The sequence below is a fragment of the Pteronotus mesoamericanus genome, unplaced genomic scaffold (genome assembly GCF_021234165.1).
Source record: "Pteronotus mesoamericanus isolate MK-2021 breed Mesoamerican mustached bat unplaced genomic scaffold, CSHL_Meso_final scaffold_636, whole genome shotgun sequence".
NCBI classification, from domain to species: domain Eukaryota; kingdom Metazoa; phylum Chordata; class Mammalia; order Chiroptera; family Mormoopidae; genus Pteronotus; species Pteronotus mesoamericanus.
Window position 1 is genome coordinate 1264971 of NW_026555324.1, and position 22630 is coordinate 1287600.

The following is a 22630-nucleotide window of genomic DNA, read 5'->3' on the forward strand; positions in this document are numbered from 1 at the left end:
GGCCATGCCCTCCAGCCTTTCCCTCTGACACATGTCAGTTGCTATTACTATTATTATTGTTAATTTTGTTATTAGTAAAATAGTGATTTCTTGGAGAGGAACTGACATTCACCAGGGAAAGAAGGGAGTAAATGAGTCTGAGGCTGAGGGGCACAGGTGAGAGAGAAGAGCCTCCGGGAACCTGCAGGTAATAAATGAGTCTGGATCATGAGTTGTGCGGCGATTAGAAGCAGAAGATGAGGGAGGTGAGCTTAGCTGAGAGCAGACTCTGAGCGTCCTGTATATTCTAATGCGGAGTCTGGGTTTACCCTGAGCTGCGGGGAGCCTCTTCGGATTCGGATGGGTCCTAGACACGCCTTGCAACGCTTCCTTTCCATAACGATGAAAATGTGTGTAAGAAGGTGAGACAGGGGTCAGGGAAGCCCCTTGGCTTTTGTCCCTGGTGGGCTGTGTACTGTGGGTACAACCTCAGCATCCTTCATCCTTATGACTGAGACCATTTTTCTGCTTAGATGTGGATGAATGTTCCAGAAACTCAACTCTTTGTGGTCTCAGTACTATCTGCAACAACATCCCAGGAGAATACAGTTGCTCCTGCCTTCCCGGGTTCATTTTGCTTGATTTTTGGATCCCGAAGCAACCAGAGGCTTTAAAATGTACAGGTAATTCTCCCAGCCATGGGGAGGACTTCTCAATAGATGTCAAATGACCCTGAAATATATAACAACAACCCTTTGTCATTATTTTACAGGTTGACTACATGGATTTTCTGGGGCACGAGGGTGGCTGGTAGGCATGGAATCGCCTTGTTTACGTGCCTGGTAGTTGGTGCTGGTCTCTGGCGGGACCCCAAATTTTCACTGGGGGAGTTTCCATATGCCTCTTCAGACTTCCTCATAGCATGACAGCTGGTCTCCAAGAAAGAAAGTTTAAAGAGGCAGAAAGCAGAAATGCCAGTCCCCATAGACCTGTGCTTGGCAATCTTCTATCACATTCTATTAGTCACAGACACAGGGCCAATGTAGACTCGGAGGAAGGAGAAATTACCTTCCCATCTCGCAGGGGAAGCGTATGTGTACAGGAAGTGCAAGGGCTGATGGAGGCTGTCCTCAGAGTATCCCCTACACTGAAGAACACATTTTATATTCTGCAACCCCCATCCCCGAGGGTATATCCAGACTTCTTTTCATTAGAAATGGCTATTTCTTCTTATTGATCTACAGTAGCTGCTGACATTGTTAGAAGCAGAACAACAGAGCAATAAAGTTGAAAGGGATCTTAGAGAGATAATTAACACAGCTCTAATGGCTCCAGGGAACCCATTCAGAATCCCCATCAAGGGTAAGAAAGCAAAACCATGGACTTCCACCCCCATTTCCGTCACACTATCTTCTCTTTCGTTTGTCTTACCTATTCAGATTCCACTGCACATGAACAAAGGTTTTTCTGGGCCAAAAAGTTTTGAAAATCATGTACCTAGTCTAGCCCAATATGCAAAATGTGAATTCCATCTCTGCTATTTTTGACAAAATCTTGCCTAATCAATGCTTAAATGTGTCTGGAAATGGGGAGCTCACTCCTTGGTTAGAGATATTTTCTATGACACCGAGAGGAAACCACTTCCCCATGCCTTCCATTAAGGGGTCATTTTCAGGTCCTTTGATGACTCCAAATTAGTCTACATTCCTATCATGAGGACTTCTTGTCCCGACTCCCCATGGTAATGCCCAGTGCAACGTATCACATACCTGCTTAAGTGACTAGCAGATGCTGCCTATTAACTTTTCATGTTTTGTGAGTTGACACAGAAATATGACAGGTTTTGTTGTTACCTCCCTCCTAATTATTTTTTCTAGGGCACTCAATTCAGTATATCCTCTGTGGTTCAGAAACTGTCAGAGGCAGAGGTGGCCCTGCATTGCCACAGTGAACTGATATCACTGTATTTGTTAGGCTAGGGTTTCTCAACCCTTGCACTATTAACATCCTGGCCTTGATAGTTCTTGGTTTTGGGGGGCTGTCCTGCCCATGGTAGGATGTTTGGCAGTGCCTTTGGCTTCTACCTACTAAATCCCAGTAGCACCCCCTCCCCCAGTCATGACAATCAAAAATGTCTCCAGACATTGCCCAGTGTTCCCTGGGGAGGCACAATGCTCCCAGCTAAGAGCAGCTAGCTTAAATATATTAGAAATATTTTACTCTCATAACAATCCACTATGGATCTACTGGGTCAATGGGCTGCCCTCCTCCACAAGGTGATAATAGGGGTCCAGCCTCCTTGCATCTCTTGGTTCTTCTATCCCTCAGAACCTTGCAATCCCTGATCCCAGCCAATAGTGGGTCAAGAGAGAGAAGGTACACATTCTTCTGGGCCACATTGGCCCAGAAGTGACAAATGTCATGCCCTTTCACATTCTGTAAGCGAAGGCTACTCACACTGATACCAAACCCAGGTTCAGCTGCCTGCCACTTGAAAGCTGATAAACAAGAGACAAGGGTTGGTGAAAACAAAGTAGGTGTATGCAAGAGCTGGCAGCCTGAGAAGATGGTGGACTAACGTCACAAAGACCATCTTAACAACTGGACTCAGGTATTTATATAAGGAGGGGCGAGGAAGAGAAAACAAATGGAACAAAGGAATTGGAAGGAGGGGGTTGAAAGTTCTGCCTTGAGGGGCCGAGGTGCGCATCAGCACAGCCTGTTCAGATAACTGGTTGAGCCAGAATATCTGGAGGTTGGAGTCTGCTGCTTTTGAAGTTAGTTCCTAGAATTCTTAAGCAAACAGGCTGTTTATCTGCACTTACATATTAGTTAACAAGTCATCATTTACAGAAACAATGTTAAAGAATGGTGGGGTGGGTTACAACATGGCCTAACTGAGATGCAGAAGGTTGTGCTGCCGTTGTTTAAATGACAACTCTATGCTTCAGAAGGGGAAACATGGCTTTTGTTGGCTTGTTGGCCGACTTTGCCTCACACCTGCCATTCTCTACTACACAGATATTGATGAGTGCCCGGATATGTGCCCTTTCAATTCAACATGCACTAATACCCTTGGGAGCTACTTTTGTACCTGTCACCCTGGCTTTGCACCAAGCAATGGACAGCTGATCTTCACAGAGCAAGAGGTGGAATGCAGAGGTGAATGGAGGGTTGTCTGGACGTCCCTGGAGAAAAGTATCTCCTTGCTCCTTTGGTTGTTTCATAATGTCAAGCTCTTTGCAGATATTGATGAGTGTATCCAAGATCCATCACTATATGGCCCCAATTCTGTCTGCACCAATGCCCTGGGCTCCTACAGCTGTGGCTGCATTGTGGGCTTTCGTCCTCATCCAGAAGGCTCATGGAAATATGGCAACTTCAGCTGCAAACGTAATTATGTCCTAGTGTGTCTTGGCAATGAAATCTGTGTCTTGCTCACTCTACCCAACCTCTAGATCCTTTTCTTACTTTTACTTCATCCACATGTTCTCTCTTTATTCATTCATTCATTTACTCATTCAATAAATTATTTTGGGGCCATCTATTAATTAGTTCATGCATCAAAAAGGCCCTTGCTCTAGGTACTGAGAATTCAATCCTGGAAATGATGGACATGAAACTTGCCCTAATGTATCTTATAGTCTAGGGAAGGAAGTAGACAGCACATATATAATTATTTAATGATCACAATGAGTGTGACCTCTGAAAAATCTTGGCACACTTTGGAGTGACTAGTGGGGTATTTAATGTGCTCTGGGAAAATGCCATTTAAGCTGAAGTTTGGAGGAAGAGTGGAGATTATGTGCAAATGCCCCGAGGCTACCACAGAGGTGGGGCAAAGGGAAATGGCACTAGCTGCACCTGAGGAGGTGCACAGAGGTCAGATTCTGCAGGACACTGTGATCTGTGGGAAGAGTTTTGGAGTCGTTTTGCCAAGAACAATGGGGAACCATAAAGATTTAAAAATTTTAAATTATGGATTATCTGAGATGTTAAAAATGTAGGCAACATCTGTGGAACCAATTAAGCACAGTAATAAAATGAATTTATCTGAGGTCCTTGCCAGCATAAAAAGTAGAATATCATACATGCCCTTGTGTGTGCTGTACACTTCTTCTCCATTGCATATCCCTGTCTCTGCCTCAGAGGGAACTGCTTTGAACTTTGTGTTTTTAATTACCATACTTAAAAAAGTATTTCTCCCTGCCCTGGCCAGGTGGCTCAGTTGGTTGGAGCATCATCCTGTACACCAAAAGGTTTACAGGTTGTGGGTTCTGTTCCTGGTTGGGGCACATAGCTGGGTTTTGTGGGTTCAGTCCTGTGTTGGGGCACATACAGGAGGCAACCGATTGATGTTTCTCTCTCACATCAGTGTTTCTCTTTCTCTCCCCTCTTCCTCTCACCCTGGAACCAATAAACATATCCCTGGGTGAAAATTAAAAAATAATAACAAAAAGAAAAATATTTCTTCCCTTGTATGTGTTCCTAAACAATACCTAACTTAGTTTTGTTTAATTTGGAGGTTTATAAAACATCTCAGAGTTCCTGATGTTGTAATGTATAGTATGTTTATTTCCACTATTGTATAATTTGGCAACGGATGGGTTTTAAGCTGTGGGCGATGCAATAAGACTTACCCTTGATCATATCCTGCTGTGCTTAAGTTTGACCTGGTTGCTTTTGTTTTCTTCCCAGGGGTTCCCTTCAAGTGTAAAGAAGATGTGATACCCAACAATAAACAGGTCATGCTGTGCCAATTTGGAGCAGCAGTAGAGCCTGAATATGTAAGTATCTTTGAAGGTTCATAGCTGTTGAGGTTTTCCTAGAAGCCAATTGAATAGGATATTGTTTGCACCTTTAATAAAGGATTTAAAATAACAGTGTCCTAAAACAGACAGTAGTTTATTTCTCTCTTTGTAACAGTCTGAGTGTAAGCTGCTGAGAGCTGATATGATGGCTCCATAATGCTCTGCCATCATTAACACAAGATTCCCTCATTGTGGTCCAATATGGTTGCTGCAGCCCTGCCATTACGTCTGCATTCCAGCTGGTGGGCAGGCAAGAGGGAAAGTAAAAGGCATTGTCTTTTCCTTTAAGACTGTGGCATGGTATTACTTCTGCTTATACCTCATTGGCCAGAAAGTAGTCACATCATCATGCAGCCTAAAGGAAAGCTGAGAAGGGGAGACATGTGCTTATTTAAAACTTGGGGATTCTTTTACTAAAAGAAGGAAAGATGTTGGAGGCTCACTACCAGTGACAGTGTTGGGGCTGCATGTATGTGATATGAGAGGGGTATTGCACAGCTCCCAGGCCAGCCAAAGAGCCTGGTTCTCTAATGAGGTTATTATATTGAGTCATGTCTTCACGAGTGTCTTCAGGAATTGAGGTCACTATTTTAAATATGAGTTTGGAAATTAGCTTAGGAATTCCCATGCACTTTCGACCACTGTTATTTTTTCAAACTGTGGTAAAACACACTTAAAAGATTCACCATTTAAACCATTTTGAAGTGTGTAATTGTTAGGCAAAATGATTTCTGGTACTTAAAATGACTGTTGCTATCTATCGAAATAAGCTGACCACCAATTCAGCCCCGGTGACGTGGGGTCTGTTTTGCTGGAAATGAATGTTCTTGCATAGATGGGAGGGTCCATTGAGCTGTTCTGCTTCGGATTAAACCGCGTTTAGCCAGCATGTGCCTCCGGCTCCCAGCCACCTGGGTCCTAGGAGGCTGTATGTACCAAGTTCCATCCCCTTTCGGGGCTGAGATCTGCCACCCTGCTGCCGCCCACAGGTGCTGCTTCTGTCCATAAGTTCCCCTCATAGGCTCTTGACGTCATTCTGGAGTCATCAGCCTCTGCGCCCCAGGAATTTTCCCAAGAAATGGCGAGTCCGTCGGGAGACTGGGGAAATGGGAAAGGGAAAAGAATCTTCCTGGAGGCCATCCTGGGTTGGCCATTGGCCCCTTTGTAGGGAGGGGTGGCCCCTATGTTGGATGCCTGTGGCTACCACGTGAGCATGGGGAACCCTGCAAACGCTGGCTGAGCTGGAGCCTTTGCTTGCCGAGCACCACCTGGCCCATTGTGGTAGGAGAGGCCCTCTCCAAGAAACTTTAACAATCAGAGAATACTGCTCAGTTGAATTGCTAGATTTGTGGCTACATTTCAACAGAAGGCACGAGAATCCTTTCACCTTGGGCAGTGAGGCTTTGGGACACAGGAGCTGACGGGATCTCTCTCTCCCGGCCTGAAGGAGAAAAAATGAGTAATGTCACCAGGCACCCAGCACTAGGGCTGCGTCTGCAGGGCCAGGGAGATCATTCTTTAATGGCCTGGATAATAATGGGATGTGGGGGGCCTGGCCAAATGAGGGAGACCTTCCAGGACAAGCCGGTCCCTGGGCGTCCATTGAGGAAAGTAGGAATGAGACAAGCTATCCATGCCCAGGTGTGTGAGGCAACCACAGAGCCATAATGACTGCTAGTAGGAACAATCACCTTTTGCAGGCTGCCCCGAAAGGATGACCTGGCCCTTTATTTTCCCATTTAAGTTTGATAATCAGGCAAGATGACTCATACAATCAGGCAAGACTGATAGGTTTAGGTGAAACTGAATAGGGTTGAAATGGAGTCTGCCCTGTAACTATGAAGAAGACTCAGGGGTCCCTGCACCCCAAAGAGTAAAGCTAAACATAAGGGGCCCATCTGTGTAATATGGATGAAAAAGGTGGTATTATTAGTAACAAGTGGAACAAGATAGCCTGATGCAGTGCTGGTGAAACGATGGAAAGAGCTACGCCAAGACCAGCAATTTCTGCCTCACCCCTTGGCCCTGCTCCACCACTGAACTTACCAGCTGGGTTTTCCCAGTTGCCTGAGATTAGGGGCGGGGCCAAGGTTACCCACAAGTAAGGGCAAGAGGCCTCACACAAAGCGAAGACCAACCATTGCCCTTGAGGATGTGGATGCTTAGTGCACCCCCATACACAGCTACCTGGAAAAATTTGGGGGACCTGGGTTGCCATGGATGGGTATGGGGGAAAGGCACTATGAGTAAGAGGTTTATTATCCATCCAAATAGGGCTCCTCCCCCTTATTTACTGTTCATTTCCCCAATCCCAGATAATACTTGGGAGATGGATATGGTCCCGGGAAAAACATTCCCGGGGGAATTTTGTCCCCAAATGCAGGGAGTAAAGGCCACCCTGAGAGGTGAAGCCCTTTGGGAACCAACCTGCCAGCCTCTTTCGTTAGTCTCTGGGCTTTGGGAAAATTTTACAACAGTTTAGGGGCATTTAGTACATGCACAATGGTGTGCAATAACCACTTCTCTCTCCAAAACACTCTCATCACCCTCGAGAGGAGCCCTGTATCTATTGAGTTGTTTTCCATGTTTACACAAATCTCCTTTCATCCGCAGAGATGTGCCTGCTCTGGCTGCTTCACGTAAATGGAATCTCACCCTGTGTGGCCTTTGGTGTCTGGCCTCTCTCACTGAGTTTTATGTACTCAACGTCCTTCCACGTTGTGGCACGTGCCAGTGCTTCACTTCTTTTACGGCTGAGTGATATTCTGTGTAGACACTGATTTGTTTCACACATTTCCCCATCTTTTTATCCCACTGTATAGTTTTTCTTTCATGTTTGATTTTTTATTCATAGAAGAGAAAGGTGCTGTGGTTCTGGTTTAGGTCACCTGGTGAGTTTTTATTTTCCTGAGAATTCTAGAGACTCATGACGCCTCAGGGACTGAGGGCCACCCCAGACAGTGTGTTTGGTGGCCCAGCTGGTCCCTTGAATGCTTGGGGGACGGGTAGATCGATGCTCACAAATGCTCTTCCTTCTGGGCACAGGTGTCATTTTGTGCACTAATGAATGCCACCTTCAGCGTTCTGGACGAGACCTGTGCAAACAAAACCACTGTCCCTTCTCTGAAGGTAATGATGACGGCTTTGTATTTTGTGTTTTGAACATCTCAGGGGACACTTTGGGTGCAAAAGTCTTTTTATAATTAATGAGTTGGGAGTTCATATTTAATTGATGAAAGTTGTAAGGTTTTATAAATTAACACAGTACAATTGCCCTTTTCTGTACAATTTTACATGTTTTAGCACTACCTGGGTAGATTGGTGTAACTACCACCAGAATCAGAAGGCAGAACAGTTCTAGTTCCCCCTAAAACTCCCGTGGGCTTCCCCTTTATAGTCACATATTCCGTCTACCACCAGCCTCTGTAAGTCTCTGACCTGTTCTGTCATTATAGTTTCATCTTTTAAAAATGTTATATAAATGGAATTCATTTAGCACAATGCCTTTGAGAGTTGTCAATGTTGTGTTTATGAATAGTCCCATGTTCTTTTTTTGGTAACCATTAGTGACATTTAGTACATTCACAATATCCAGCAACCATCACCACTGTAGTTCCAGAACATTCTTACCACCCCCACCCCAAAAACTGCATAAACATCTCTCCTCATTCCCTCACCCCCATGCTGCCTAGTCCTTGGCAACCACTACCCTACTTTCTGCGTCTGTGAACTTGCCTGGCCTGGACATTTCACATAAACGGAGTCACACACTGTGGGGCCTTTTGTGTCTGGCTTCTCCCACCGGTCGCCATGCTTCTAAGGTCCATTCACGTTGCAGTGAGTGTCAGAGCTTCAATCCTTTTCATGGCTGAGTAATATTCCCCTGTGTGGATGGACCATAGGTTGTTTATTCTCTCATCCTTAAAGAATGTTTGAATTGTTTCCACTTGAACAGCATCTCTTCATTTCCTCACTGCCGCCCCAGCTTTCAGTGGCTATTAGTAGAGCTGCTGCAAACATTCATGTCCAGTTTGTGTGTGTGTGTGCGCTCCTGAATTTATATCTCTCTAGGGCATGTACCTAGGAGTGGGATTACGAGGCCATTACAATTGTAGATTTAAAACCTAGTTTTTCTTAAGTCTTTAAGTTGGACTAGTGGATGTTGTTATTTTATTTATAAACATTTTTGTACAAAAATAAGAATAACACTTTCATTTGTAATTTGGGTAATTTAAAATTCATTTATTAGTATAACATACTAATTCCTTAACTGCACATTCATTCATAGGGCTTTCAGATTAAACTTCTATAAATAATTAACCATTTTTACAAATTTAGTACAATTCCTTCAAATATTTTATATTATGTTTACAAATATTCTTATTTTCCTCCAAATTTCAAGTATCTAGTGAGAAATTTACAAACTTAAAAGGCAAAGTCCTTAAGGAATTCATAAATCTAATCCAATGTATAAATACAATAATTCAGATTTTAAAAGTTTTGATGCAGCTTGTAGACAGCTCCCTTCTCTTAAATTGTGTTAAAATCACAAGTCTAATTGCTTTTTTGCAGTGAAACCATGTGGCGAATTGGTTAGCTTCTCAAATGTGTCAAATTGTTCCGTACCCTTCCAACAATAGATTTCCTCATTATGCCAAAGATTACAAAACCTGCTAATTTTAACACAAACGTATTACCAGTATTGCGCTTGTTTGCCTCGATTAGTTAAAAACTAAGCTAAATTCGTTTTATTAAGTTTTTACTTACCTGAGGATACAAAATAAACATCCCAGCTACGAAGAATAGATTTAACATTTCAGAGGGAGTTTGATGCGACTCCATCGACCCTGGAGATGAGGGCCACTGTCTGCCCGGTGGACTCAAGTGGAGGTTTTTCTGCTCTGTAGGCGGGGAAGGACCCCAGACTCCTGCCTTCCGTTGGGAACAGTTACAGAACTCAGTGCACCCCTCTTCTCCTGGACAATCATCTCTCAAGTTTCATCCTGACCCAGTTTTTATTGAAAAGTTTTTCATCTTTTTATTACCTAATTTGGATAAACAGAAATTAGTATCCCTGCTAAGATTTAGGGTAATTCCTTCAATGTCAGACTAGATTCAATCAATTTCTTCCCTGTTTTTTAGGTTGTGAATCCTTTATACATGTTATATTTTTTGTTGTTGGGGTTGAAGTCACATTTTATAGTCAATTTATTGTCCATAATCAATCACAGGAATAGTATCACCATTATTGTTGTTGTTGTTGTTGTTGTTGTTGTTATTATTATTGCTGGCCTTAACTCTGTTCCACAGACATTACCAATGCAACATTTACATGTTTCCTTTCTGTGCCTTCTTGCTTTGTGAATGTATCACAGACATTGAAGCCATTCATCGAGCACCTGCTGTGAGGGGTTCAGGGCAGCGATTAAGGATTCAACCTCTGATCCTAGACTTCCAAGGTTCAAAACTTGGTCCTGCCACATATTAGATATATGTCCTTGTTTCCCCATCCGAAAACGGAAATAATAATAGCCTGTGTTTCATAGATCTCTTTCTAAAGTTAAATGAATTAGTGTGTGACACTTAAAACAAGACCTGGCTCTTTAAGTGTTAGTTACTTTTATATTATGAGCCAGAAACATAAATACCATAAATACAAGCTATTGAAGTAGTTTTTTAAAAGTAAATGAGATAACATATGCATGCCATTCTGTAATGTGCTTTATTTAACAGTAGCTCATGGACCTTTTTGCTTGCTAAATCATACGGATACACTACATTATCCTTTTGTTAGCAGCTGCACCATGATTTGATTCTATCATTTACTTAAGCCAATCTCTTGGACGTTTAGGCTCTCTGACTCGTAACCATCGCCAACCACACTGAAATGAGCATCACTGAATAAGGTCCTTGCACAATTTTAAAGTATTTCTGGAAGGATTGATTCCTGGAAGGGAAGTGCCTGGGCCAAAGGGTATGTGCAGTGTCTGCTGTCCCAGGCACTGACTTACTACACACCGTAAAGGTTGCACCTTTTTGCGTCGCCCGTGGGGCCTCTTGAATCGGGGGAAAAGAAACTGAGTTTATGCTCTTTTAATTCTTTATCAGCCTTGCCCTAGACTGTCAAACCAGTCTCTTGATGAAAGAGGGGAGAGCTACTATTTCATGGATGTGTGTGTGAGAGAGAGAGAGAGAGAGAGTGAGCAAGCACCCCTTTGCAGAGTACAGCTGAGTACAGCTGAGAGCTTTGCCTCTGTGCTTGAACAAACATCCGCGTGGTCCAGCTTCACCAAAGACGAGATATCCACCCTGGCCACAGTCTTACTGGAGAGCGTGGAAAACACCACGTTGGCAGCTCTTCTGAAATCTTCAGCAAATGGCAGTCAAACTGTTCAGACAGAGCACTTAGGTAGGACATATCCTTCATGGCAAGGTCACACCTGGGTGCTGATTTTGAGGAGTGACTTTGGTGATGTGATTCTCCATGACTTTCTCCTGTACTGTTTCCCAAGTGTTTCAAACTTCTGAGCTCACAGCAAAGCAAATCCAATCACATTAACAACATCTCTCATGGATTGAGTGCAGGGCGCTGTTTTAAGAGTGTGCTGCCAGGTACTGCATTTGGACTGTGTCATTAATTCGCTCAGCAAGTATTTGTTGAGTACCTACTCTATGCCAGATGTTAAGGAATGTTAGTCACTTGCTATGTTCAAATATTTCCAGCTCTCTCTTCTGGGCTCATGGTAGGATGGTACTTCCTGGCTTGGAGTCAAGTGGGATTTTATGACTACTTCCTGTCAATGGATTGTGAATGAAATAGTTACCAGTACGAGACCCTCCAGAGCTTTCTTTCCCTTTGCCCTAGTGACAGGTTGTGTTTCAGATCACAGCTCCTCCATCTCTGCAGGTCTCAAGGTAAGGGCAAAATACATAGAGCAGTCCCTAGTCAATACACAAATGGGAAATAATTATTATTTTTAACCCACTAAGATTTGGAATTGTTTGTTACTGAGGCATAACTGATCCTGTCTTGACTGATGCACCCCAATCATGCATGATCTGTGACCACTTGGGAACGCTGGGTGCTGTTGACCTTTTACAGCGGCACCCCACTCCTAGTACGTATTCTAGGATCAGTCACATAACCTTAGGAATTTCCATCCTGATGGGTGCCTGGGATCCAAGACATGGAAACAGAGTATCTCGTGACTGCTGCCAGTAGTGAATAAAGCTAGCCTCATGAGTCTTATATTTTAGTGAGTTGAGCCAGACAAACAGACATCTGGTATACCAGGTAGAGCTAGTGCTATTGAGAAAAATGCAGCAGGACAAGGAGCCTAGGAAGGGACAGGATGAGGGGGACCACTGCTGTCTTACCCAGGTTGGTTAGGGAACGTCTCACTGGAGCAGGGGCCTGGGGGAAGGGAGCCATGTGAATATCTAGAGAAAGAGCAAGTGCAGGAATACTTGGTGAGTTCAGGGAACACTAAGAAGGCCAGTGTGGCTTGACAAGAAGGAGTCAGAAAAGAAAGGAAGAAGCAGATTTTGCAGACAAATGAAAGGACACGGGATTTTATTTGAAGCTGGGTTGGGGGTGGGGAAGAATTGGAGAGTCTGAGAATAGGCATAACATTGTTTATATTTTAAAAGGATACTTCTGGTTCCATCATCTATTATGTTTTTGTGAAGAGTTCCATACTTACGGCTGTGTTAGAGGTGAGAAATCTGAGGCTCAGAGAGGTTAAGACTTTGCTTAAGTTTACACAGCTGGCGAGCAGCAGAGCTGGGCCTCCGGTTGCACCATCTGACTGCAGAACCCGAGCCCCCATCCACATGCTGGGCTTATACCTCTCCCTTCCTGTTTTCTTCAGCTTTGGAAAACTCGTCTAAATTTGGAGTAGCAAGAGGGCCACAACTTTGTAGCCCTCCATCCCTGTGACCTCAACCCCACATTTCCCCTGATGCATTGTCCCCTAAGATGTGAGAGCTCACTTCTCGAGCTCCAGCTGGGTTTCACATTATTTGCTGCTACCACCCACCTGTCATTAATGAAGGTGCTCAAGTTCATTCCCAGGATCAATTGGCCTTTCTGTCCTTTCCTTGGCTTGTAACCAGGGATGCAAACCTGTGTCATTGGCCAGAAACCAAAATCAGGACCCACTTTCTGGGTGATGTCATGCAAAGTCTCCTTTTTTCCTTTTAGAGATTGAGAGCAAAGTCATCAAGAACGAATGCGCTGAAGAGAATGTGGCCTTTAACTTGAAAGCCAAAGGGAATGAGATGAAGATTGGCTGTTCCACAATTGAAGATGCTGAATCCACAGGTCCAGACCAGCTTGTGAGAGTCGAGGGTGGTGTGGGTGCATTCAATCAGCAAATATCAGTTGATCACCTCCCAGGTGCCAAGACCCGTGCCAGGCAGTGAAAGAACTGTGATGGTGGAGGCAGGAATAGTCCATGGTCCCAGGGAGCTATCCATCTGCTGAGGAGTCAGACATTAAGTAAATACTCTCGCAACACTGGAGTGTTGAGACCTTCACTGTCCAATACAGCAGCCATCAGCCACATTTGGTCATTGAACACTTGAAAGGTGGCAAGGCCATGAGCCTACAATATATACTGACTCCAAAGGCTTGGTGCAAAAAAAAAAAAAAAAGAATGTAAACTATCTTATTAATAATTTTTATATTGACTGTATATTGAAATGTTATTTTGCGTGTGAGTTAAAATTGTTTTAATTATTTTTTTTTTCCTTTTCTAAACTGTGACTACTAGAGAATTTAAAATTACAGATGTGGCTCATACGACACTTCTAGCGGACAGTGCCACTCTGTATCGGGGTTGGCAAGCTTTCTTGTAGAGGACTGGTTGGTAATTCTTTTAGACATTGAGGACAATACAGATCTCTGTCCCAGCTATCCCAGCTATTCAGCTGCGGGGTCGTAGTGCAGAAGCATTCACAGAGAGTACGTAAATGAATGTGTGTGGCTGTGCTGCAAGGCAACTTTTATTTAGAAAATAAAAGCACCCAGGCAGTGGCTTGCTTGGCCTGTCAGCCGTTGTCAGCCACCCCCTGATCTGTGTTCTCTCTGGAGGGCGCAGGGAGCAGGCCGAGGGCACGTCCCTGAAGACCACCAACATTGAAAGAGGAAGCCCACTGAAGAGACTGAGAATAACCAGAAATGTGAGACAGGAACTTAGCTCCCACTGCTGAGTCGAATTATCCCTTAAAAATACAAATTCAAATGTATTTTTCAAGGTAGCCCAGTTTTCTCCAGGTGATGGCACATTTTCTCTTTATGGTTCTGCTGAGAGTCCCCTGAAGTCCACTGGTGTTTCAGTCCTCAGAGTGGGCCAGAGAAGGTGCAGAGGTGCGTGGGGTATTAAAGCATGCATGTGTATGCGTTTGTTGGGCCATCTGGAATACCTACCGAGCAAACGATTCTTTTTTTTTTTTTTCACCTGGGGGACATGCCGGGACCACTGGGGTGGCTTTTATTTCCTTTGTGGGTATGGAGTCTGTTCTAAATGAGAGCTTCTTCCAAGACCCTCTGACCCCTAACTCCAAAAGGAAGTTGAAGATGAATTCTCACGTCATTGGGGGCATCATGACAGGGGAGAAGAAAGACGGGTTCTCCGAGCCAGTGATCTACGCTCTGGAGAACATCGAGGTTTGTGAAGGGGATCCTCCTGAGTCCCCATCTACCTATTGCCGGCTCCCCTCTCATTTCTCACGGGAGCCCACTTTTGGCAGTCGAATGTCTACAACTGCTAGTAACTAAAGCCGATTCTAAAGGAAGGAGCTCTTCTATTTCTATGGGATGTTCTTGCAGCCCTCAGTGAGTCAGATTTAGGTTAGCTAGAACGCTGACGCAGGAATGTGCACATGGTTTTTATTTCCACTAGCTACGACCAAGCCAGTGATAGAGATGTGGCATCCAAGACATTTCTTTCCATCACTGCATGTTGATATATCAGCATTTTTCCCCCTTCCCTACAGAACATACATACCTGCATCTTCTTGCCCCAGTGACTGTTGAGTGGTCACATTGAATCCATTCAAGAGGGACTCTCAGGTGACCAGGGCCTTTGAATTTTCAGCCAAAGCAGAAGTTTGCTTTGCAGAGGCCTATCTGCGTTTCCTGGAGCACAGACGTGGCAGGCGGTAGGTGGACCTCGTCTGGCTGTGAAGTCCTTGGAGCCTCCGAGATGCATACTGTCTGCAGCTGCAATCGAATGGCGAACCTGGCCATGATCATGGCTTCCGGGGAGCTCACGGTCAGTACCTAACCTTTGCGCTCTGACTCCCCACATCTGATGGAAAAATATTGATGAAACATCTGTGTGCCTCTCATGGTGTTGCGTGTTACGTGGGGGGAGTCATGGGGACCGAAGGGGTGTTGCCATGGCTCTGCCCTGGGCGAATTCATGGTGTGGTTGGAGAGCCATGACATTCGTATATCACATGAGAAGTGACTCTAAATAGGGGCAGGCACAATACCAATCACAGGTCCTATTTAATGAGCACCTGTTAGGGGCTGGACTCTTTATTTGAAGATTTTTTTTAGACTCATGTTACAGGATGGGAAGCTCATTTTATAGGATCACTCAGCAGTCTGCTTAGTTACGAAGCTTGTAATTGGTGGAGGTGGGATTTGAATCCAGGACGGTTCGGTTCCAGAGGTCTCTTTCACTAAATCATACAAGTGGTACAATAGGCTGTGCTGTGGGAATCCAGAAGTACTTCAGTGAGAAGTGGTGACAGATAAGGAAGGAAACAGAATATGAAATGAAACAGAGTATGAAATGAGCCTTGGTGAGCGGGGAGATTTGGTGGAGAGGAAATGCACCCTCCTTAGTCCGGTGGTGAGCATCCTTGCCTATCGTGCTAGATCTGAGGCTCGGTTTTTTGCCAGGAGGGCCCTGAATGCTGCTTAGAGGAATATAAGGCTTAAGACATAAGAGAACTGGATCCTGAGTAAGACTGATCTAATTTCAAGTTCCATGTCATTCACTTCCTGGCTATGTTTCCTTTGGCAAGCCACTCAGCGTCTCTGAGCCTGAGCTCAGGCTCAGTTCTTTCACCTCAAAAGAGAACAAGAAAAAAAAAATGATGATAACTAACTTTTCTACAGTAGGTAGTACGTCACAGTTGTGAGTAATTTAAGTATTTTCATTGAATGCCCCTAAATCCTCAAACAATCCTATGCAATGGTAACTATTAGTAACCTTTTTTTTTTAACAGATGAAGAAACTGAGGCACAGAGCAGTTGGGTGACTTGTCCAAGCTCATACGATGACAGAACTGTAGTCAGTTTTTTTAGTTACTATGTCACAATATTATAGAGAGGAACTCATGAGACGGCACCTGACATATCTTTACACAGCTTTAGCACACAGAGAGCACTCAAAAAAGTTTAAAATTAGTGAAAAATTATTGACAAATAATGCTATATGGGAAGGACTCAGTTTATCATTTCCCCTCCCAGAAGCTGTGGTGTCTCTGAACACGTAGGTGTCAGTCCCGGTTCCGCGCAGGAACCAGGAACCACTCGAGGTATTTCAGGCAGGAGGGGATTTACCACATGGAACTGGGTGCTCCAAAAATTGCTGGAAGGGATGGAGGAGTTGAAGTCGGGGCGCTGCCACTAGGATTTCGGCTTCAAGAACACCCCTCTGCAGCTGTAATTAGAAGCTAGAAATTGTTGTGTCAGGTGACTCCCCATCCATGGAATTAAAGGACTGTTGAAATGCGGAGTCCAGCCACAGCTCATTCCTGTCTGCAGAAAGCTGCTGTCTGCCTCATTCTGTCCTCCCAAAGTCTGTGCATGCATCTCATTGGAGAACCTGAAGGACATCCAGGACCTTTGCCCCAAGACGTTCTGGGAAATGTGGTTTGTAGACATCCTGCCCTAGTGATACGTAGGGTGGGGCATGGGACACAGGAGGGAATGGGTGCTGATGGGTGCTCGGAGATGCCAAAGAATGATGAGGGGTGACATCTCGTTTATTTTGCGTTTCAGGGGAAGAAACGCTCCCCACGCCCTTTCTGCTCAAGTCAGGAGTCTGTGTAGTTCTTTCTCCTGCCTAGGGGACTGTTTACCCCTTTCTGAGTGACAGATCTCTTTCCCGACAGATGGTTTTCTCCTTGTACGTCATTAGCTACGTGGGCACGGTCATCTCCCTGGTGTGTCTCATCTTGGCCATCGCCACTTTCCTGCTGTGCCGTGCCATTCGCGACCACAACACCTACCTCCACCTGCACCTCTGCGTGTGCCTGCTCTTGGCCAAGATTCTCTTCCTCGCCGGTGTAGACAAGGCTGACAACCAGGTCTCATATCCCTCAGTTGAGGCCCCATCCAACCCAGTCTTCTCCACATCAGCCTCTGCCCATCCCTATCCAAATCCCTCTATAGTAGTTCCCACCTCAGGGCCTTTGCACATGCTGTGCCCTGTTCATAATACTCATCCCTTCAGCACCTCACCTGCCTGACTCCATCTTGTGATTGGCCTCAGTTTAAAATCATTTCCCTGATCATGTTATATATTGTGGTGGTCCCTCCTATTACTCTTTAAACCACTGGTTCTCACCCAGGATGATTCTGCCCCGTTGGGGACACTAAGCACCATCTAGATACATTATTAGCCGTCACCTCTGGGAGGGGGTGCTGCTGGCATCTAGTGGATGGAGGCCAGGAATACTGTTAAATATCCTGCAACACACAGGGCAGCCCCCATGGCAGACAGTAACCTGGTAATAGTTTTACAACTGTCACTAGTGCTACAACGGAGAAACTCTTCTTACCATTTCATTTTGCATCCTTTCCTAGCACTTACTTGAAACTGTATTGATTATTTGTTGCTTAATTGTATATCTACTTTTGCCACTAGACTGCATGTCCTGGGAGAACAAGAACTTGGGTCACTTTACCCTCAGAACTGTGCCAGAAGCACAGTAGGCTCTCAGGGTTTTCCCAAAAGGAACACTGTTGACGTTTTAGGTGGGCGACTATTCTTTGTGTAGAACTACCCTTCCCACTGTGGGATGTTTAGCTTCCCAGTCTTTCAGGAACTAAATGGTAGTAGTGCACCCCACTCCATAGTTCGACCAGTGTTGGGCAAACTTCTATAAAGACACAGAGAATGTTTTTGGTTTTACAGATTCTACTATTTCTGTTGCCACTACTCAGCTCTGCTGTTTTAGCATAAAAACAGCCATAGAGAATACACAAATGGGTGTGGCTGTGTGCGCATGAAGCATCATTTATACAACAGGTTGCCAGTCCAATGGCTGTAGTTTGTGGACCTCCCATCTCCATATCTTCAGTCATCTCCTAAAGCAGGGTGATCATCTACCCATTTCACCCCAAACTCTCCCAGCTTTAGCACTGACAGTCACATGTCCTGGGAAAACTCAGTCCCAGGCAGACCAGGACGATTGGCCCCCCTACCAAAGGGCTGATACCACCTGTGACGAAGAATATCCCTATAAATATTTGTGGAATGAATGGATGAATGGGCTGTGTTTGGACAATGCCCACGAAAGCGGCCCATCTCCTGTCCTTTTCCTCTGAACCGGACCCTTGGAAGCGGGACGGGAACCCTGACTGCACCTGCCTCTCCTCTGCAGACAGGCTGCTCCATCATCGCGGGCCTCCTGCACTACCTGTTCCTTGCCTGCTTCTTCTGGATGCTCGTGGAGGCCACGATGCTCTTCCTTACGGTCAGGAACCTGAAGGTGGTAAATTACTTCAGTTCCCGCAAGGTCAAGATGCTGTACCTCTGTGCCTTCGGCTACGGGCTCCCAGCACCGGTGGTGGTCGTCTCCGTCAGCGTGCAGCCACAGGGCTACGGGACGCACACTTGGTAAGTGACAGCTCCCTCTCTCCCTGAAGACCCTGCTGCCAGGGGTCCTGATGATAATTACATGAAGCACAAGAAGAACAATAGCAATACTAGGAGTGTGGCTACATTTATTCAGCTTTCTGTGTACTTTTGCTCTCGGCGCTGCCTTGTACTGGAGCACAGGTTGTGCCCCGCACAAATCCAGGAGCCCCTGTTTGCTCTATAGTCTAAGTCAATGGTGGTGATGGAAACAGTGGGCTGGATTGTACAGTTTTAAAATCATGGACTCTGGAGCCAACACGCTTGCGTTTGAGTCCTGGCTTCACCCCCTCCTAGCTGCGCCACGTTGGACAAGTTACTCAACATCTGTCTTCTTCTGTGTCCTTATCTAGAAAGTGGGAGTTAATAACAATGTGTACATCATGGTGGCGTTGTGAGGGTGAAATGAGTTATTATCTGCAAAACATCTACCGCAGTGTCTGGCACAGAGTAACATGTCATGTCATAATAACATGCCTTACACATGTCATTATTATCACTGTTGTCTGTTTTAAGTGAGATATGTTTATCCCCTGTTTCCATGCAAGATGATTTTAGGACATATGCTGGTAGGTGCCAATTTAAAAAGTATTTCTTTTTTAGGTAATTATGACAAAATTGCCAGAATACCAAACTCATGATTTCACAGACACGGTTTGTGCTCATCTCTATCAGCCTTACCTGCTGAGAAAGCAACATCATCATATCATCCAGTCTCTCTCTAAAGAGTTTCAAAAATCTACTGTGTAAAGGAATCAACATAAAGATAAACTTTATTGAACAACTACGTTTGTGCTATTGCTAGAGGAGAGGGAGACAGATGCACCCTTGTTATCTGGCCATTCAGAGGAAACCATAAAACAATTGCAGCTACTCTGGAGTAATTCAGGAGATTGAAGGAAGTAATTAAAAGGGCTGTATCTAATAAAAACATACCATAAGCTCTGATTCCTTAGTTCTCTTTCATACCCCATATGGACCACTGTGAACAAAATGGAATGTTCTCCTTAGAGCTAATATATTCACTTTTCAACTGAATTCCAAATAACCCAAAAGTCTTATATTTTCAAATAGTTATGGCAATTAATTGGTCTAAATAGGCCAGATTTCCACTGATTCCAGGGACTAGATTGCCTATCATTACATCTTAGGATGAAATGCAACATATACACATCCCATCACCTTGGAAGTGGGTGGGTTTTGGAAATCTAACATAATTTGGAGTATAATATCAATGTGTTTCTGGAAAATGTATAGATATCATTTGTAAACCAAAATAGTATGCTCTAATGTAACACACGGTTTAGGTTTTGACTGGAGGCACATATGTAATAAAGACAGCATGCAGATAAAAAATATTTCTAGATATTATGAAATGATCACCACAGTAAGTCTAGTTAACACCCATTACCTCACAGTTACATGTTTTTGCTTGTGATGAGAACTTCTAACATGCACTCATTTAGCAACTTCAAAATATGCAATGCAACATCATTAACTGTAGGCAGCATGCTGTCCATTACGTCACCGGGACTAATTAATTTCGTAACTGGAATTTTGAATCTATAGACCCCCTTCACCCATTTTCCCATGCCCACCCCCACCCCTGGCAACCACCTATCTGTTCTCTGTATTTATGGGCTTGGATTTGTGTGTGTATATGTGTGTGTGTGTGTTTTTAAGATTCCACATATAAGTGAGTTCATATGCTGTTCATCTTTCTCTGTCTGACTCACCTCAGTATCATGCCCTCAGATTTCATCCACATTGTTGCAAACGGCAAGATCCTTCCTTTTTTTCAACAAATAGTTATGGAATGCTGTGTCCGTACCAGTTCTGGTTATTCAGAGATGAACAAAACATTCAAGGTCTAAATTCTCAAGCAGCTCATAATCTAGTAGGGGAAGATGGACAATTGGCCAGTCAACAAACAATTGAAAAAGATATTTATGATACAACTAAATGCTATAAAAAAGGCAGCAAGCCCCGTTAGAAAGGGACCAGGAGTAGGGACAGCGTACTTAGGAATATTCAGGAGTGGCCTCTCAGAGGAGGTGACATGTGAGCTGAGATGTGAATGACAAGGTGCGCCATGGAGAGTCCTGGAAAGAGAGAAAAGGGTTTACAAAGTTATGAACTGCGAATGGGCTCTACCCAGGGCACTAAGTGGACATTTCAGGAACATTTACTCAGGAAGAAGGTCAGAAAGAGGATTTGCTTAAGTCTAAAGAAAAGTGAAATGCAACCTTCCCTAGCATGAGAATTTTTATCTCTGTCTCAGCTCCCAATTTTCTCCGCCATCAGTGCCCTTGGCGGAGCTGGAGTAACCAATTCTAAGGTCAGGGGTCCGAGACAAGCACTGACTCCTGTTCCTCTCCACAGCTGCTGGTTGAATATAGAGACAGGGTTTATCTGGAGCTTCCTGGGGCCAGTGTGCGCAATCATAATGGTAAGCAAATTGCTTGGTGCTATGGGCTCTGGAGGAGGGACCTGAACCAAGGGGTGAGAAAGTGCCAGACGTTGCATAGCTGAGGTCACTCATTCCTCTAGATGTTCTTCCTTCAGATCCTTGATTCTTGAGGTTTCCCCGTTGGGGTGTAGCATCTTTGACTCATGATTTTTATTAATAGAACACTCAAATCCCCTGGGAGGGGCCACAGTCTTCTTTGTCCTTTGTGTTTCAGTAAAATGGGTCTATTAATCTCTTCTGAGCAAAGATGTTGAATCAGAGGTAAGGTAGAAAGAGTTTTTTAATTTTACTGAGACATAATTGGCAAATAAAAATTGTATATGTTTAAGGTGAACAACTTGATGTTTCGACATGTGTACGCTGTATAATGATCGCTACCATTTAACTAATTTACATTTCTATCACCTCACATCAAAATTTTTTCTTTTTTTTGAGTTTAACTTTTTGAGGTGACATTGTTTAGTAGTATATAAATTTCAGGTGTACAAAATTATAACATGATGTCTGTGTACTTGTATGCTCACCATCCAAAGTGTAATTTCTTTTTCTTATATATTTGACCCTGTTTACTCGATTTATCTTCCCCCCTTACACTTCTTACCCTCTGGTAATCACCATTCATTCTATTGTCTGTGTCTATGAGTTGGTTTTTGTTTTGTTTTGCTGGTTTGTTACTTTTTTCTTTTATGTTCCACCTATGAATGAAATCATAAAGGTGTTTGTCTTTTTCTGTGTGACTTATTTTATTAGTCTAATATCCTCAAGATCCATCCATGCTGTTGAAAATGGCAGGTAAAAACATTTAAGATCTACTCTTTTAGTACATTTTAAGGATATAATACAATATTGTTAACTAGTCACCATGCTGTAGATTAAATCTGGGGAATCCCTCACCTTGCTAAGTGAAACTTTGTAGTTTAGACCAACGTCTCCCACTTCCCATCTCCCACCTCTGGCAGCCAGCAGTCTACTCCCCGGGGACCCTGAGCGAGGCTGAGAACCAGTCCTTTGTCTCTTTGACGCCAATCCCGATTCTACAACATGATGTTTCTTCTGACTCTCACTCATGGCAGCTTGTTTCCTTGAGTCACTTATAATGGTTAATTGTGAGCTCATATTTTACCAATTTAATCTTGTGGATTATTTTTTTATTTTAAAATAAAGATCTTATTTATTTATTTTTAGAGAGAGGGGAAAGGAGAGAGAAAGAGAAGGAAAGAAACAACAATGTGAGAGAGAAACATTGAACAGTTGCCTCTTGTATGTATGTGCCCCAACTTGGGACTCTACCTGCAACACAGGCATGTGCCCTGGCCAGAAATCGAACCTGCGGCCTTTCGCTATACAGGACTACACCCAACCAGCTGAGTCACACTGGTCATGGTGGGAATGCTTGCAGTTGTATTCCTCCAGGTTTTTTTTCTCTGACCTCTATCAGATTTTTTTAGGGCCATGTATTAGTTTTCTAGAGCCACTAGAACAAAATA

At 44.1% G+C, this 22630-nt stretch overlaps 1 protein-coding gene across 1 annotated transcript in view; it reads left to right on the forward strand.

The window, feature by feature from the left end:
• Positions 1-22630, forward strand: part of ADGRE1 (adhesion G protein-coupled receptor E1) — a 40541-nt gene that overhangs the window by 12345 nt on the left and 5566 nt on the right. The window contains exons 7-18 of the mRNA XM_054562130.1: positions 513-662; positions 3001-3141; positions 3226-3372; positions 4678-4766; positions 7836-7919; positions 11019-11199; positions 12994-13110; positions 14264-14460; positions 14891-15067; positions 16926-17120; positions 18420-18655; positions 21056-21122. Of these exons, the coding sequence (XP_054418105.1) occupies positions 513-662; positions 3001-3141; positions 3226-3372; positions 4678-4766; positions 7836-7919; positions 11019-11199; positions 12994-13110; positions 14264-14460; positions 14891-15067; positions 16926-17120; positions 18420-18655; positions 21056-21122 (1781 nt within the window). The remainder of the gene's footprint in view (positions 1-512; positions 663-3000; positions 3142-3225; positions 3373-4677; positions 4767-7835; positions 7920-11018; positions 11200-12993; positions 13111-14263; positions 14461-14890; positions 15068-16925; positions 17121-18419; positions 18656-21055; positions 21123-22630) is intronic.